This window comes from Dreissena polymorpha, chromosome 1 (assembly GCF_020536995.1).
Source record: "Dreissena polymorpha isolate Duluth1 chromosome 1, UMN_Dpol_1.0, whole genome shotgun sequence".
Classification (NCBI taxonomy): domain Eukaryota; kingdom Metazoa; phylum Mollusca; class Bivalvia; order Myida; family Dreissenidae; genus Dreissena; species Dreissena polymorpha.
Genome location: NC_068355.1, coordinates 179,685,114 through 179,703,772, shown reverse-complemented (window position 1 = coordinate 179,703,772; position 18,659 = coordinate 179,685,114). Strand labels below are relative to the sequence as shown.

At 38.1% G+C, this 18,659-nt stretch overlaps 2 protein-coding genes across 6 annotated transcripts in view; one reads left to right on the top strand and one right to left on the bottom strand.

The window, feature by feature from the left end:
• Window positions 1–7,406, top strand: part of LOC127863699 (polypeptide N-acetylgalactosaminyltransferase 13-like) — a 56,948-nt gene extending 49,542 nt beyond the window's left edge. Inside the window, exon 16 of the mRNA XM_052403314.1 lies at window positions 2,964–7,406. Within this exon, the coding sequence (XP_052259274.1) occupies window positions 2,964–3,019 (56 nt within the window). The 3' untranslated portion in view covers window positions 3,020–7,406. The remainder of the gene's footprint in view (window positions 1–2,963) is intronic.
• LOC127863849 (uncharacterized) overlaps window positions 1–18,293 on the bottom strand; it is a 32,380-nt gene extending 14,087 nt beyond the window's left edge. The window contains exons 1-7 of one of the 5 annotated variants that reach the window (XM_052403522.1): window positions 17,408–18,283; window positions 17,014–17,129; window positions 15,837–16,053; window positions 15,168–15,287; window positions 12,135–12,337; window positions 10,668–10,869; window positions 8,544–9,931 (exon numbers count right to left, since the gene is read on the bottom strand). In XM_052403522.1, coding sequence (XP_052259482.1) covers window positions 9,803–9,931; window positions 10,668–10,869; window positions 12,135–12,337; window positions 15,168–15,287; window positions 15,837–16,053; window positions 17,014–17,126 — 984 coding nt within the window. In that variant the 5' untranslated portion in view covers window positions 17,127–17,129; window positions 17,408–18,283 and the 3' untranslated portion in view covers window positions 8,544–9,802. Of the gene's footprint in view, window positions 1–8,538; window positions 9,932–10,667; window positions 10,870–12,134; window positions 12,338–15,167; window positions 16,054–17,013 lie in introns of those variants that run through there. The other 4 variants (XM_052403528.1, XM_052403536.1, XM_052403546.1 and 1 more) reach the window with 4 other exon arrangements.
• Between the last annotated feature and the right edge of the window lie 366 nt (window positions 18,294–18,659).

Below are 18,659 nucleotides of genomic sequence, written 5' to 3'. Positions count from 1 at the left end.
GATAAAGGGAATAGAGGGCAGAGCCCCTCCGGCCCTTGCTTATTGTTATTCTTTATTTTCTGTCTATGTGCAATTTCTTGCGAGTACAATGCAAAATTTTATCAAAAGACCATTCGTAACACCGCATGTGTATTTGTCATTCTATAAAAAATGTTATAAAGACAGTTGGAAATAAATTAAAATCAACGAACCATACCGTATCCGAAAACGGGTAGATACGTCCTTTGCGAATGAAATAAAATATGTGTTTTGTTTGTCTGCAGAAAATGAAAGCCAGTAATAAGTAACCTAGCAAATACGCAATTAATATATAATTCGGTTGACATATTGTTTTAAGTATGATATTGCTTTACTTTGCTAATAGATAATTTATAGTTGGCGGACAACTATAGCAACGTTCGTAGAATGGTACGGTTTTGGGAAAGTAGGGAAGATGTTTTAAAACAAAACAAAAAGATGTTTCGTCAGTTACTTCTCATGTCAGTGCCAGCCGTTTACCATCAAAATACCTCCTTAAACTAACTAATTGGATTTCCTATCATCTCAAAATCGACCCTGGACGGCTCAAATCCGGATTTAATTATTTCATGTGCCATCTTTACCGAGGACGTGCGACAAACACGTCGATTTTCTATGCAGTCTCAAATGGTCAATTATTACACCTATGTTGTAATCAATTAGCAGATGCATCATCCAAATTTGTCACTTTGCCACACGGTCAGTTATACCAGTTCTATGGTTATTATTAGCAACTCTGATGCAAAGCGTGTAAATTTACTTTGTAGACAGTACATATGCCAGCATAACTTTCGCGCGTCTTTGAACGGAGCAAACATGGAATAAAACAGGGTTGGGTACACTGTATTCAGCATTGGAAATACATTCTGACATATTGTGGAAGTATTTCTCAAAATATTGTGGATAGGGATGTTATAATTATATATTGGATATTATTAAAACTGACGCGGGTGAGTCCATTCTGTTTTGGTGTGTTGAATACATGTCGTTTCTGCAAACAGCTGATAACAAACGCTCAGATAAATAATGGAACGTTGATACACGCGTCATCGAACCAGCAGTGTTTTAATTGGTCATTATTAGATTTCTCAATGGGCAAAACTCCGCCTACTGGGTGGACTTGTGCTTCAATGATTGGAAACGGGCGATAACGGTTAGCGTCTACCAAAAGATACTCTGCCCCAAGCCAATTATCGCTTACTCTTAATAACTTTTGATCTCTTTGACGCAAGTCGGTACATTCCCCCGGGTCAAATGTGACGCATGATGTAATTTTTCTCAAGAGTCAAACTAGGGTATTCTGTAATTTTCAAGCGTCAAAACTCGGGAGCTCGGGTCAAAGGATAGCCCTGTATGCAAGGTTAAAAATTTCTACCCAATTTTTATATGCAAGGTAACAAATCTCATCCAAACCTTGTATGCAAGGTTACAAATCATATTACCAACTTTTTATGCAATGTTACAAGTCTCATACCAACTTTTTATGCAAGGTTACAAATCTCATACCAACTTTTAATGCAAGGTTACAAATTTCATCCCAACTGTATATGCAAGGTTACAAATCTCTTCCCAATTTTATATGCAAGGCTACAAATCTTTTCTCATCTTTATATGCAAGGTTACACATCTCTTCCCAACTTTTTATGCAAGGTTACAAATCTCTTCCCAATTTTTATGCAATGTAACAAATCTCTTCCCAACTTTTTATGCAAGGTTACAAATCTCTTCCCAATTTTTATATGCTTGGTTACAAATCTCTTCCAAACTTGTTATGCAAGGTTACAAGTCTCTTCCCAACTTTTTATGTAAGGTTACAAATCACTTCCCAACTTTATTTGCAAGGTTACAAATCTCTTCCCAACGTTTTATGCAAGGTTACAAGTCTCTTCCCAACTTTATTTGCAAGGTTATAAATCTCTTCCCAATTTTGATATGCTTGGTTACAAATCTCTTCCCAACTTGTTATGCAAGGTTACAAATCCCTTCCCAACTTTTTATGCAAGGTTACAAATCTTTTTCCAACTTTATATGCAGGGCTACAAGTCACTTCCCAACTTTATATGCAAGGCTACAAGTCTCTTCCCAACTTTTTATGCAAGGTTACAAATCCCTTCCCAACTTTATATGCAAGGCTACAAGTCTCTTCTCAACTTTTTATGCAAGGTTACAAGTTTCATCCCAACTTTTTTTACAGGGTTACAAATCTCTTCCCAACTTTATATGCAAGGTTACACATCTCCCCAACTTTTTATGCAAGGTTACAAGTCTCTACCCCACTGTTTATGCAAGGTTACAAATCTCTTCCCAATTTTTATATGCACGGTTACAAATCTCTTCCCAACTTTTTATGTAAGCTTACAAGTCTCATCCCAACTTATAATTCATGGTTACAAATCTCATGCCAACTTTTTATGCAAGGTTACAAATCTCTTCTCAACTTTATATGCAATGTTACTAGTCTCATCCCAACTTTTTATTCAAGGTTACAAATCTCTACCCAACTTTTTATCCAAGGTTACAAATGTCATCCTTTCATTTTACACAAGGTAACAAAGCCTCACTTCCTATATGCAAAGTCACAAATCCCATTTCATGTCAAAAAGTACTAATTTGGGATTATATTTCAACAATGCATGCTAATTGGGGATTTATTTCAACAATGCATGTCATAGTGTTCTAATTGGGGATTTAATTTAACAATACATGTGAAAGTGTACTAATTAAGTATTTATTTCAGCAATACATGTTAAAGTTTACTTATTGGGATTAATTTCAAGAATACATATCTTATTCTACTCATAGGGGTTTTGTTTCAGCCAGGCATTATTTAGTCTACTCATTAACTTAAGGATGTATTTAAACAAACATTACTAGAGTATAGATCTGTATACTTGAGCTTGCCAAGTTGGACTTGAATGTTATTATATACACTCGATATGTTTCAGGCCCATGTGATGGTTCAGAGGGACAGAAGTGGACATTTTCTGACATGAAAATGTGACATACTTGAGTGATAGGACTATTCAATCAAACCAAATCATGGGTTTACTGGTTCAACTCAAGTACGAAACCTTACATAAAAGCTCAAGTGTGATAAAACAAATCGTAGGTATTACAATTTAAATGTTCGATGCTGTCTAACATGAAAACAAAGTGTAACAGAACTAGAGAAAATAAACTAATTACGTGTGGAATGATATCATTGGCGGTAAATGTATTTCTTACTAAACTACATATTGCGATAAAACTGGTGCAGTACAAACGTTAGTCGTGGGTATTAGGATTTGAATTTGAAAAACAAAACATTCTTACATGAAAGCAAAGTGTGATATACAACAGGTGTAGAATGTTGACAGTTCCTGGTACATGTAGTTCTACTGCTGTAACGGTTGGATGTTGTTGAGATTGGATCGCTATGGTGCTGTGTGTAGCTGTGTACTGTGGCTGTATGAATCTAGTCTGCGACTGGGATTGGGATCACCAAAAGGGATCCAAACATGGGATCACCAAAGGAATCCAATAATGGGATCACAAAAGGGATAGAAAAAAATGAGATCATCAAATGGATCCAATAATGGGATCACCAAAGGGTTCCAAGTATGGGATCTTCATCCCTTGATTCATGCGTTTAAGTGTGAAACTTGTTGATTGTGTACAGCAAGAAGGGGCCTTCCCTCGCTTTAATATACCATTTAAAGCATTTAAATGAATTTTAAGGTGCAGCCATGATTGTTAGAAGTACAGGCATTGTTGTCAGTTTACAAGTAATTGTTGTCAGTTGTCAATAAAGCCTACAAGCTTTATGACCCTTTAGTAAAAATTTAATCAGAAAACAATGTTATATTTTGTTCTTACATTGTCCCAAGTGATAAAATTAAGATTTGTTTTAGTTTTTTCCTTGACAAGCCACTTCTTTGTTTGTTTGACAGCTCTGTTTGAATGGTATTGCCATTTTTATAATAGATATTTATACGGCATTATTTGTTTGTCCACTAATTAGATAAATGTACAGCTGTATTTAACTGTATTGTTCTCTTAAGATTTTGTGAGTCATTTGTTGTTGTATTTTTTTACATTTGATACCTGCTTAAACGGTTTTCTGCTTGTGAATAGTTGAAAGTCTATAGTGATTCAATTTGAAGATTTTTTATACCCTTTTCCACTTAGATACGTATTTTGACACACTTGTAGTCACTCAGAGAGTTAAATTTAATTAAAGACCTTTCTTGTTAGATTCAAATGTTAAAGGCTTCATCTCCAACCCTGATTTACAGCAAACAGCATACAACCTGAACAGACTGCGAGTTACTCGCAGGCTGTTCTGGTTTTATGCTGGTTGCAAAAGCCATTGTCACTTTGCTTCTGAGTGGGAAAGTGTTAATGATGTTTGTGGGTTCATTTATGCTTGTAAGAGTGTCCGTGTCTGGCATTGTCTAGTGTAATCTAAGCTACTTAGTTGAGGGTAGTTGCAAGGGAGGCTACTGTGTCAACAAATCGATTAAATTGAGCATGGCTCTGGGAAAACCGGGCTTAATGCATGGTGCGGTAAGAGTCGTCACAGGACTGCACAGGCTTAATGCATGGTGCGATAAGTGTCCTTCCAGGACTGCACAGACTTAATGCGTGGTGCGATAAGTGTCGTCCCAGGACTGCACAGGCTTAATGCATTGTGCCATAAGTGTCGTCACAGGACTGCACAGGCTTAATGCATGGTGCAATAAGTGTCCTTCCAGGACTGCACAGGCTTAATGCATGGTGCGATAAGTGTCGTCACAGGACTGCACAGGCTTAATGCATGGTGCGATAAGTGTCCTTCCAGGACTGCACAGACTTAATGCATGGTGTGATAAGTGTCGTCCAAGGACTACACAGGCTTAATGCATGGTGCGATAAGTGTCGTCCAAGGACTGCACAGGCTTAATGCATGGTGCGATAAGTGTCGTCCAAGGACTGCACAGGCTTAATGCATGGTGCGATAAGTGTCGTCCAAGGACTGCACAGGCTTAATGCATTGTGCGATAAGTGTCGTCCAAGGACTGCACAGGCTTATCAGGAAAGGCACTTTCTTCAGAGACTGGAATTTAGTTTAAATAAAAAATTCCATAAAAGCGGACATCCCTGGTAAGCCTGTTCAAACTGCACAGGCCAATTTTGGCCGACATTTAATGCACTTGCATTTAACCCCATTATTCCTTGAGCACTGCTCAATTATAAAGCTGGATCTTGAATTTAAGCCCTTATTAAGGAGTTCATTTGTTGCCTAATTATTGTTTTCTTTTATCTTGTCATCATACCAAGTGGCCACAGGTGTTTGGCTCATGGCAGAGTCACTAAGACACAATCAATATGTCATGAAACAATTTTCATCGCCATGACCAACAAAAAAAATCTGATATATTATATATGTTCTTGTATACATTATTTTATTTTTTTACGTCAAAGTGATTGATAGTGGTTAAGTGACTTGGCCACGCGCAAAACACCTGTGCGAGCTAGTGACTTGTCAATATTGTTCATGAACATTCCATTTATTGCTTTAGCTTGTACATATTAACATGAATCTTACATAAATTATTTCCTGAAGGGCAGTACGTTTATTCTGTAATATCTTTTAATTTGTTAAGGGTTAGAGTTAGGGTTAGGGACCTAACTCTGAATATTACATAAATTATTTCCTGAAGGGTAGTACGTTTATTCTGTAATATCTGTGAATTTTTTAAGGAAGTATCATAGCAAAATCCTGTCTTGGGGAAAGTTTCTTGCGGACAGCACAAGCTAGTCTGGGACGACGCTTTACACACACATTATTACGCCTTTACTGACAGAGCAAGGCTTGTTTTTATACCTTAACGGTTGATTACATTTTAATGTTTCTGCTATTTACAAATCAAGCTAGTAACATTTATATAGAATAAAGTACGTTTGGCTTTGTTGTGATATCTCATTATGTCCGTAAACTCAACATATTGCCTACAATAAAATTTTAATGGAGCATTTTAAGGACTTGAAACACACGTAGATGTTTTTGTCTTTTCACAATTATTTTTTTATGAGTGATAACAGTACATATTATCAAATGCTAAACCTTGCCGCTATTCAGTATTTTTTACATAAAAAAACTATTCTAGCAGTGTGTTACATAATGCTTATATTTAACCATATATTTTTTATGCCCCCCTTTGAAAAAGAGGGGGTATATTGCTTTGCTCATGTCGGTTGGTCTGTCGGTCCGTCCACCAGGTGGTTGTCAGACGATAACTCAAGAACGCATGGGCCTAGGATCATGAAACTTCATAGGTATATTGATCATGACTCGCAGATGACCCCTATTGATTTTGAGGTCACTAGGTCAAAGGTCAAGGTCACGGTGACCCGAAATAGTAAAATGGTTTTCGGATGATAACTCAAGAACGCATACGCCTAGGATCATAAAACTTCATAGGTAGATTGATCATGACTTGCAGATGACCCCTATTGATTTTGAGGTCACAAGGTCAAAGGTCAAGGTCACGTTGACCCGAAATAGTAAAATGATTTTTGGATGATAACTCAAGAACGCTTTTGCCTAGGATCATGACACTTCATAGGTACATTGATTGTGACCCGCAGATGACCCCTATTGATTTTCAGGTCACTAGGTCAAAGGTCAAGGTCACAGTGACAAAAATCGTATTCACACAATGGTTGCCACTACAACGGACAGCCCATATAGGGGGCATGCATGTTTTACAAACAGCCCTTGTCTCTAGGTTATTGCTTGGTGTGCTATTTTAAATTAATTGGTAAATCAGATATTTATCAATTTACCTCTTATTTTAATTAGGTAAATAAGTCAACTTTCCTGTTTCAATTTTTTTGTATAACGCCCACTATCTTCATTCGGTAAAATATTTGCGATAACTTACTTTAATAATCAATTGCATAAATTATTTTCCAACAAGTGTTTGGTATCTATTTTAGTTGTTATGAGGAAAACTTTACTGCTGTAACTTACTTTCTTATATGAATTGCATAACTTGCCATCTACAAGTGTTTTGTATCTATTGCTTTTTATGTGAGAATCTTTACGAGTGAGCAACCAAACAGTTTTACTTAAAATATAAAATAACCACAGCTAGTGTTCTTTCCTTATCAGTGTGATTGTTATTATTTGTGTTTGTTTTAATGTATGATTTTATGAATGAAACAAAAGAGAGGGATACGTTTGAATTGTTTGTTTATTTGAGCCTGGCTCTGGGAAAAACTTGGCTTTATGCATGTGGCTTAAGTGTAGTGCCAGATTATCTTGCGCAGTCTCAACAGGCCAAACAGGGGCGATACTTTCGGCCTTAATTTCGATACACTTGAAGTGGAAAGTGTCATCCCTGACCAGCCTGTGTGGACTGCACAGGCTAATCTGTGACTACACTTCGAACATCCATTAAAATCCCTGACGAGCATGTGCGGACTGCACAGGCTAATCTGTGACTACACTTCGCACATCCATTAAGACCCTGACCAGCCTGTGCGGACTGCACAGGCTAATCTGTGACTACACTTTGCACATCCATTAAGACCCCTGACCAGCCTGTGTGGACTGCACAGGCTAATCTGGGACTACACTTTGCACATCCATTAAGACCCCTGACCAGCCTGTGTGGACTGCACAGGCTAATCTGTGACTACACTTCGCACATCCATTAAGACCCTGACCAGCCAGTGCGGACTGCACAGGCTAATCTGTGACTTCACTTCGCACATCCATTAAGACCCCTGACCAGCCTGTGTGGACTGCACAGGCTAATCTGGGCCTACACTTCGCACATCCATTAAGACCACTGACCAGCCTGTGTGGACTGCACAGGCTAATCTGTGACTACACTTTGCACATCCATTAAGACCACTGACCAGCCTGTGTGGACTGCACAGGCTAATCTGTGACTACACTTCGCACATCCATTAAGACCCCTGACCAGCCTGTGTGGACTGCACAGGCTAATCTGTGACTACACTTCGCACATCCATTAAGACCCCTGACCAGCCTGTGTGGACTGCACAGGCTAATCTGTGACTACACTTCGCACATCCATTAAGACCCCTGACCAGCCTGTGTGGACTGCACAGGCTAATGTGGGACTACACTTCGCACATCCATTAAGACCCCTGACCAGCCTGTGTGGACTGCACAGGCTAATCTGTGACTACACTTCGCACATCCATTAAGACCCGTTTTCCCAGAGCGTGTCTCATATATATTGTTATTTTTATAGGGTGTAAAAAACATTGGTATGTATGGCTTATGGTAAAGATACCAAAGGGAAATATATTATGGTACATTATAAATTATAAATATATATTTGGTATCAAAATCTTGTTTTGAAGATATATTAAAAATGCAGATATATTAAAGATGTTGTTTTTATAGTATAAATATTATATGTGTGTCATGTCATATTTGTTTATTGTATATAATGTTAAAAAATAAAATAAATTGTTTTGTTAGTATGGATCCAAAAAAACACACACGACTTTGTGTTCAGAGATGTATTCCGATATAGGTGGCTGTAGGCTAACCCTCTGTCCATCATCGTGTCTGTCTGTCTGTTGGTAGGTCTGTCCACACAATGTGTCTGAAGTTATTTGATAAGAGAGGGCCCTAAACTAAAATGTCTTTACAACAAAGCTGATTTATAGTTGTTCTAAGTCTGTTGAATGTATACATAACATAATTGTGTGTTTGAAGTGGGAAATGATTCAATATGTTATACGTTATTATTATCAATACATATATTATATTTATGAGTATTTAAAACAAACAAAAACTGAAACTACAGAAGGGAAGCTTAGTTGTGCCTGTATGTGGATGGTTGAATTAAAATGGCGGTAATGAAATTATCCCTCTTGAATCTTAACCTGAAAAATCGAGTCATTATTGGTACATGCTATGGTACATATACCAAAGGACGCAAATTAACATGATGACATAGTTTCAACAAGCAAATACGTTGAATTGATATCCCCCGCCAATATGCTTCTGGACCCAAAAGTGTTATATTTGACACTCAAAAAAGCATTTTTTCAAGATACAAAGGGCCATAACTCATTTATTACCCAATGGTGTACAATGCCATTTGGTGTGCATCATCCTCTTATCCATATATATACTCATTTTTCCAAGATACAATGAGCCATAACTCTGTTATTAACAGATGGTGTACAATGCCATTAGGCATGCATCATCCTCTTATCCATATATATACTCATACCAAGTTTAATTGAAATCCGCCAAAGCACTTCCAAGATATGGCTCCGGACACAAAAAAGCATTTTTCCAAGATACAAAGGGCCATAACTCTGTTATTAACAGATGGTGTACAATGCCATTAGGCGTGCATCATCCTCTTATCCATATATATACTCATACCAAGTTTCATCGAAATCTGCCAAAGCACTTCCAAGATAGGGCTTCGGACACAAAAGTGCCGGACGGACGAAAGGACGGACGGAAAGACATACGGACAACGCCAAAACAATATCCCTCCGCCTATGGCGCGGGATAAAAAGTCAATTCCAATTAGCTCATATCTTCATGGTAGCTTTAAGGTTGCGAGTGACATCGACCGTTGTAAACTTCGTGTTAAAGTTTCCCGCGCACTGCGTTATCAGCAGACGCTGCGATCACTGCGTGGGCGTTAACAACCTCCATGTAGTTTCTATAGGTCGCAGTTTCGCGTCTAATGGCGTCATCGTGCGGATAAAACACCAACAGGTCAGTACCCACTTAAGTCCCAACTGTATAGATTTTTCAACATCCGCTGTAGTACAAAATTCGACGACCCAGCAGGATTTGACAACTGGTCGCGATGACCGGATATCGAGGGCATTGAACTGGATACTTTGCACTGGAACGTTGAGTCTGTATAAGGTGCTGCACCTGTTCGTGATTTTATATAAATAGTAGTTGTAGTAGTGGTATTATTGGTTGTTGGTGGTGGTGGTGGTCGGTGGTGGTGGTGGTACAATTACTTACGCAGTATGACGGATATATTTGATCAAAGTCCGTCTTTGCAATTATAATACATTTTATGATTTATATCACTTACAGTATCGCTCGATTGGTCATTGACTGCTCGTGTACTACTTAAATGTACCCTGGGTATCCTTAAGTATACTTTAATGTACCCCGGATGCGGAAAATATACTGAAACGTACCCGAAAATTCTAACGCTATATTGGTCGTTGTTGGCTTTTTTTTACAAATGAATTATGTTCACATTTATGTCAATATTCTTTAAAATGGCCACTATACTATCGAAACTCCTGCTCAAAAAAGCATTTTGAGAGAGTTTGTTTTTTTCAAAGAAAATTTTGTTTCGTATTCCGTAGCGCGTTTTATGACATCGAATTTTAGGCGGGAGTAAAACTCGGGTACAGTCTAAATTGGCTGGGTACGCGTTAGTTTATTTTTCGTATCTGGGGCACATTTAGTAATTAGTACCCGAGCCGACAATGACCAATCGAACATATGTAGCTGGTAGATACAATTTAAGTTCTTTGTTTTAACTAACCTCAGATCATTACATAAGGAACAAAGTTTGCGAACATAATCAAAAACTCGAAATAGAATGTAACAAAAATGCGGTCGTGTAAGTGGAGTCTAACAATTTTACCTTCGAGTGAGACACGTTTTCGTTGTTCCGGAAACTGAAAACTGCGGCATTCGGACGACTGGGTGATGTGTCACTGCGCATGTGCAGACTTGGGGCGATCCGGTCGATATTGTCACTGCGCATGACATCGGCCTCCGGGCAAGCTAGATCATCCGGCGTTGCCGCGTCACTGAAACCATGAGGGCTGCACCGGCTTAAGCGACTTAAAACAGGAAAAAATAATATAATAATTACTTAACTAAATTGTTAAAGAAAAAAAACGATAATGCAATTTTCAGCGGCGGGCATTAATCAACATGAGACAAACATATAAATGGTAACTCGTGACAAAACATATTTCAAATACTTGCGTTTAAAGAGATAATCTTACGCATTTCTTCTAATAAGTACATGTAATGTTAATTACAAATTGTCACGATTAGCATGTGCGTTCAACTGTCAAAACATTTTCGTGCACGTGAAAATCGTTTTGTGTATAAAACATCGATGCAGATGAAACCAAAAAAACAGAAGTGTTTAAAAAACGGCAACTAAAATGAAATCATCAGTGACTATTACAAGGCGTTTTCTTTGACAGATGTCGCCATTTTTCATGTAATAACGCTGTTTAAAGGTAATTAATATTTGTTACATTTGCTATTCACTTACAACTGATTTTATGTAAGCATTACACATATTTTCTTTTTACAATTATTAATAAAATTGTAAATGTTATTTTTGAAAAAAAAATTGCATAGACTGTGAGTTAATATGACTGTATAACGGTTTATTATTTTTCGTGTTTTTTTGTGTTAAGCAAATAAATTCCGCTTTAATGGAAATTAATGTTAAAAGGAAGTGTCATCTTAACGAAAATCCAGGTAAGGCGGAAAGCGTCGTCCCTGATTAGCCTGTGCGAATTGTACAGGTAAATCTGGTATGACAATTAACGCACATGCATGAAGCCTAGAATTCACAGGACGAGGCTCATTAAATTTTATCGGGGAAAAAGGGAAGATTTTTTTTGCAGTTATTCTATGAGAGCAGTGGTCTAATGGTAGACGCTGGCAAAGAGATTGTGAGGTGCCTGGTTCGAATCCCACCCTGACCACTGGAATTTTCATGAGCAAGAACTTTAACCCCATTTTGCTCCTCTCGACCCAGATGTGTAAATGGTTACCTGTGAGGGAAATAAGCCAATGTGTCGTGGCTGCATACTGCGCCGAATGTTAACGGACGACTTATGGCCCAGTGATCTGGGGGTAATTGTGAAGCGCTTCTGAACGCACTGTATAAAAAGGGCGCTATATAAATGCGGTAAAAAAATCCTGCATAGCGCCCGATGGACTGAAAAGTGATCTAAACAGACGACATGCGGAAACCTGATAGCGAACAAACGATTAATTAACACCCCACAGACAGACCACCGTGTGAACGAGTTATAGCGAACAAATGATAAACATCAATCATTGACTTATGACGTGACACATTTGTGGATCAACAGCGCTCCGCGCCGCGGTCCCGCTTGTTGCATCCGGTTTCTGCGGGCTCTCCTTCCGGGATCGCGGCGCATGCGTACTACAACCGCGGTGGCTGGTTGCGTCATACACGCAGTCCGGGTCCAGCAAAAGGGTACTGGGCCGGAAACCAAGAGCGAGTAACTTCTGATACTGGAAAGGACTGACCGGCTGCTGAAATATGAGAAGTCAGCTAACTGCGCATGCTCGGAGCGGATACCTTCCAAAACAACGTTTTTTTTTAATTAAGGAAATCGCGATAAAAGAAGAATACTGTCTGTGTAGTGATTGTGAAAAACTTAAGATTGCACTACTGTAGTATCGTATCATGTTATGAGTATTCAATGGTCTTAGGTGAGTAATTCTGTTATACATATTACAAGGATTATTGTTAGAGTGGCATCCCCTGATATGTACATGTTTAGAGGGCGCTGATTACATTGTGGAACCTTCAATGGTGTCTTGTGTTGTTTTGTCTATGGTTATTTGAATCCAAGTAATCGGCCTCGAGCCGGGTTTGACACTACAACTACTATAGGAAATATTTCATTTTTTATATCAATGTGAAACGAGTTATAATAAATATACCACTTTTGTCTTCATTAATTGCATTTTTGCGCTGAACATTTATCATTTATTCGTAATTCAGTTTAGTTTTTGTATAGTACGCTAAATCAATTGAGAAAAATCATACAGACCGACAGACTAAAGTAATCGCAGCAGTTATATCCTTTTTGCTGATCGAAAACTGCTTCGAGCTTGTCGTAAGTTTAATAATTGTGAGCGTGTTTATATATATTGTTTGCAGTCAATTACCTAAAACGTATCTCAATAATGTTGACTACATCCGTACGTGTTGTACTAATTGAAACGAAAAAATTTTTTTTTAGAAAAAAAAATAAGAAAATAATAATCGATAAAAATGACGCCATCGCATACTGTTGTTTTTATTAGAAGGACAATGTGTTGATCGGAGACATGATCGGAACCAGTGACATATTTGATGCTCGAAACCAGTGACGTGTCTAAATAGAAACATGTCGAGTCAGTGTAATTACGAGACATGCACCGATTTCTAAAAGGGAACGGAGAAGCCGGCATACGACTAAATTCAGTGTTTTAATTCAAAAGCTTTGTGTAATCCAAAGAGTCTTCATAACAAACGTGTAAAATATGTCCCATCTAAACGAACCAACACAATGATTTAGGACATATTCATTATTAAAATTAAGAAATTTCCTTAGGTTTCAAAAGTTGCCTTGGTAATTTGTCATCAAATTTTGTACGAATAATTATAGTTACGGCTTGAATTTATGCTCACTGTTATTTCACCTTAATACAAAATAATATCCTTAAATAAAGAGATTGTAAATTATTGTCAGGAATTTAAAAGAACTATTAAAAGTAAGTTATCAGAGAGGTTGAGACCTTGTTATTGTACTTCGTCAAAATAACCGTAACTTTATACGAAACCCGCATGGAAAAAACTGGGATTAATGTCTGTGCGTAAACTCAAGTGTCGTCCCAGATTAGCCTGTTCAGTACGCACAGGCTTATCTTGGATGTCACTTTCTGTCTGATTGCGTGGTATGTTTTGTTTAAAGGCAGTACAATAATTCGCGAACGTCTAGTGAACTGCACAGGCTAGTATAGAACGACACTTTACGCACATGCATTAAGGCCGGTTTTCTCAGAGCGCTGCTATAATAAATTTCGTATGATGTTCTATAAGACGGGCTCTATTCAATTACCAACCATGCATATGTATCGTATGGTGTTCTATAAGATGGGCTCTATTCAATTACCGACCATACATATGTATCGTATGATGTTCTATAAGACGGGCTCTATTCAATTACCGACCATACATATATTTCGTATGATGTTCTATAAGACGGGCTCTATTCAATTACCGACCATACATATGTATCGTATGACGTTCTATAAGACGGGCACTATTTAATTACCGACCATACATATATATCGTATGAAATTCTATAAGACGGGCTCTATTCAATTACCGACCATACATATGTATCGTATGATGCTCTATAAGACGGGCTTTATTCAATTACCGACCATACATATGTATCGTATGATGCTCTATAAGACGGGCTCTATTCAATTACCGACCATACATATGTATCGTATGATGCTCTATAAGACGGGCTCTATTCAATTACCGACCATACATAATTATCGTATGAAATTCTATAAGACGGGCTCTATTCAATTACCGACCATACATATGTATCGTATGATGCTCTATAAGACATGCTCTATTCAATTACCGACCATACATACGTATCGTATGAATGTCTATAAGACGGACTCTATTCAATTACCGACTATACATATGTATCGTATGATGCTCTATAAGTCGGGCTCTATTCAATTACCGACTATACATATGTATCGTATGATGCTCTATAAGACGGGCTCTATTCAATTACCGACCATACATATTTATCGTATGAATGTCTATAAGACGGACTCTATTCAATTACCGACCATACATATGTATCGTATGATGCTCTACAAGTCGGGCTCTATTCAATTACCGACTATACATATGTATCGTATGATGCTCTATAAGACATGCACTATTCAATTACCGACCATACATATTTATCGTATGATGCTCTATAAGACGGGCGCTATTCAATTACCGACCATACATATGTATCGTATGATGCTCTATAAGTCGGGCTCTATTCAATTACCGACCATACATAATTATCGTATGATGCTCTATAAGTCGGGCTCTATTCAATTACCGACCATACATAATTATCGTATGATGCTCTATAAGTCGGGCTCTATTCAATTACCGACCATACATATGTATCGTATGATGCTCTATAAGACGGGCTCTATTCAATTACCGAACATACATATATATCGTATGAAGTTCTATAAGACGGACTCTATTCAATTACCGACCATACATATGTATCAAATGATGCTCTATAAGACGGGCTCTATTCAATTACCGACCATTTACCTCTAAAGAGATGGACGATCTGTCTGGTCCGGCGGCGAAGGGCCGACATCGGCCGGAAGTGGGCCGGCTGTTCACATAATAAACTTCCGTGGAGGAACCAGTCCCGCCCAGTGCACACCACTTTGAGAATAGAAATTGTGCATTATTAAGATAAGATTGTTCAGGCCTCGTACTGGGATTAATTCATGTGCGTAAAATGTCATTTCAGATTGGCCTGTGCAGTCCGCAAACGCTTACAGGGATGACACTCCGCAGAAATTGAATTTTCGTTCAGAAGAGAATTCCTTTTAACGAAAAAATCCAATAAATCGGAAAGTTTCGTCCCTGATTAGCTGGTGCGGACTGCACAGGCTTATCTAGAATCACTCTTTATGCATTATCATAAAGATCAGCTTTCCGAGAATAATAGTCTTTATTTGCCCTCCCCTTTCCTCCCGCAATTGACGTATTTTCTATAACATGTGTTTATAAAATTATGTCAACACTAGATTTGTTTTCAGTATAGGTCATTTCATTATTATTATTTTCTTTGTTATTGTATGAATATTAGTCCTTTTTTTACATTTGAACAAAGGTTAACTTTCGAATTTCGTTGAAATAATAAATTCATGACGTCAAATTGACGTCCTTCTCAAATTTTTAGTCGGGCACACTTCGTTGTACGGTTACATGATATGATTTCGAGTCCGGATCGAATGCGAGGATGTTGGTGTAACCCTTCGGTAGCGTTTGATGTCTGAAGAGTTGCGCAGACTCGCGCCCAAGGGTATACACAGCGTCCCGGTCCGGCACGTCCCGACCCACTCCCACCAGCCTCTGCTCCAAGTTGTAGACGGTCACGATGCTGCAGCGGGCCGGGGTACGGAACGCGCACTGTGGACCCGATCTTAGAAAAGAAAAACAGCAACAATAAAAAAACAAGCGCACATTGAGTGTTATTATACTGATATTAGACTGATAAAATGCAACACTACATATGAGATGCGTTGTGAGAAAACTGTGCTTAATGCATGTGCGTAAGGTGTCGTCCCAGATTAGCCTGTTCAATCCGCACAGGCTAATTAGGGATGACACTTTCCGCTTTTTTGGTATTTTTAGTTTCAAGGAAGTCCCTCCTTACCGAAAATCAAGTTTAGGCGGAAAGTGTCGTCCCTGATTAGCCTGTGCGGACTGCACAGGCTAATCTGTGATGACACTGTACGCAAATGCATTAAGTCCAGTTTTTTCAGAACAAGGCTCATATAATGTATATAGTATTGAAGTTGCTGGTAGTTGTTAGAAGTACGTAACGCGCAAAGGGGACCCGATCTATAAACATAGCAACAGTAGCTTCATTACAATTACACGCGCACATTGAGTGCGATTGTACTATTTAAAATATAACGCTGCAAAATAAAGACGAAAAACTAGTTTCCAATTAAACATCAGTTTAACTATGAAAAGAAAGCAGCAGTAGTGGTGGTAGTAGTAGTAGTAGTAGTAGTGTAGTAGTAGTAGTAGTAGTATTAGTAGTAGTAGTAGTAGTAGTAGTAGTAGTAGTAGTAGTAGTAGTAGTAGTAGTAGTAGTAGAAGTAGTTGTAGTAGTAGTAGTGCAGTAGTAGTATTAGTAGTAGTAGAAGTAGTAGTAGCAGTAGCAGTAGCAGTAGCACTAGCAGTATCAGTAGCAGTAGTAGCAGCAGCAGCAGTAGAAGCAGCAGCAGAAGCAGTAACAATGATAGTAGTTTTAGTAGTAGTAGTAGTAGTAGTAGTAGTAGTAGAAGTAGTAGTTCGCGCATCATAATCACCACCATCAAAATCACCACCACTTCACTATCTAAATCATCATCAGAATCACGTTCAATATTACCTCACACCTGTCGGCAAAGAGCACTGAGATCCCGACCGATGTCCCGACGACGTCGGTCGCACTTCATCCTCCGTCACTACGCCTTTCTTAAGCGTCTGGCTCGATTTCGGCATTACCTAGGCAACGGAACCGGACTTTAAATGGACTTGTTTTTAGATTGAATAAATAAATCATATATTTCAAATGAAGTGTAAATATGACAAAAACAATGCGAGTATGGTTGTATAAACAACCTTCTTCTACCAGTGGCCGATTCCTCTCTCGACAAATGTACATTTAGGACGTCATAATTGGCACATATTACAATGATATGATAATTTCATTCCAGGCAAATATATGCTATGATAAGTGGTTAAGCTTACAATAAAATATAAAATGAATAAATAAATAATACTTATCCATCTGATACCGGCACAACTTGACAAAACACGTTCAACCCTGTTACCATGACGCTCGACGTCATTGACGTCAATTACAACGGCGTAACGTCAGCGATATAGTGACGTAATCTTTTTGTATTCAGATTGACGTCTGAAGTCCGTCTTTTGTGTTATAACAATTGTTGAAGGACTAATTTAAGTAACATTTGTGAAGAAACATCAATCAATACACATCAACCTTATTGTTTACTTTATTTCAGGAACGTTTAATTAGAATCTCTCAGGTGTGCTTTTTTTCGGCGTAAGCTGTATTAAGCCAGCTTTTCACCCTGACTTGACCTTTGTAAGTGTCCAATAATAATCAAATAAAATTTCCCGCGGCTAGGTACGAATGAATACACTTCATTTATTCCATTGGCTGATTTGAGTGTAACACCAGAACATTGGAAACATACTTGCATTGCATTTCAACCCGCGAGGTTTCGGGTCAATTCGCGGCCAGTTTGTGAAAGTCAGAGTTTATATACAGTTCATCACCGGAGTTCGCAGAAGGGGTTGCGATCTTTTCATTGAAGGAAAAAATTGGAATCTATGCTATTTTTGTCTGATGGAGTAAATAGTTCGTTTAGTCGCTTTGTCGATATATCAATATTTTAGGCACAGCTGTTGCCTTGGTCGTGTACAGTTGGCGTAAACAAGCCGTCGTTTCAGCAGCAGAATTGTTACCTAACTTTAATGCATTGCATTCCAATCCGCAAGGTATCAAGGTCAGTTTGCGGTCAGTTGCAGAAATCTTCATAAACGCCGTCTCGTAAACTTTGTGCACTTGAAGTCTGTTTTGATCAGAAAGATATTAAATAAAGATATTCGGCGATAGTATTGTGGTATGTCAATCATCGATTTTTAATATGTTTTCAACATTTGCATGATAAGGACCAATTTTGATAAAATCAGTTAGAAATATTTATCCATTTAGACCAGTTTATTAAGCATGAGCACAATAATTCACTATACTATAATTATGCAATTAAATAAGATTCGAGTATTGCCGGCTGACCTATATGCACTCGTTTATTTTCATGTTTCTTGTGTTTTTCTATTCTGTAAATATAGATATCTGAGTAATAATATCACATAAAGCAAAATAAGCCACGAAATCTGGCGCATCACCCCGTAATTGATTTGCTTGTGATGTAGCTAAGAACTGCGCAGAAAAAAGGCATCCGCTACTTTTTATCTCATAGAGATAACTTTTGATCGTTCATA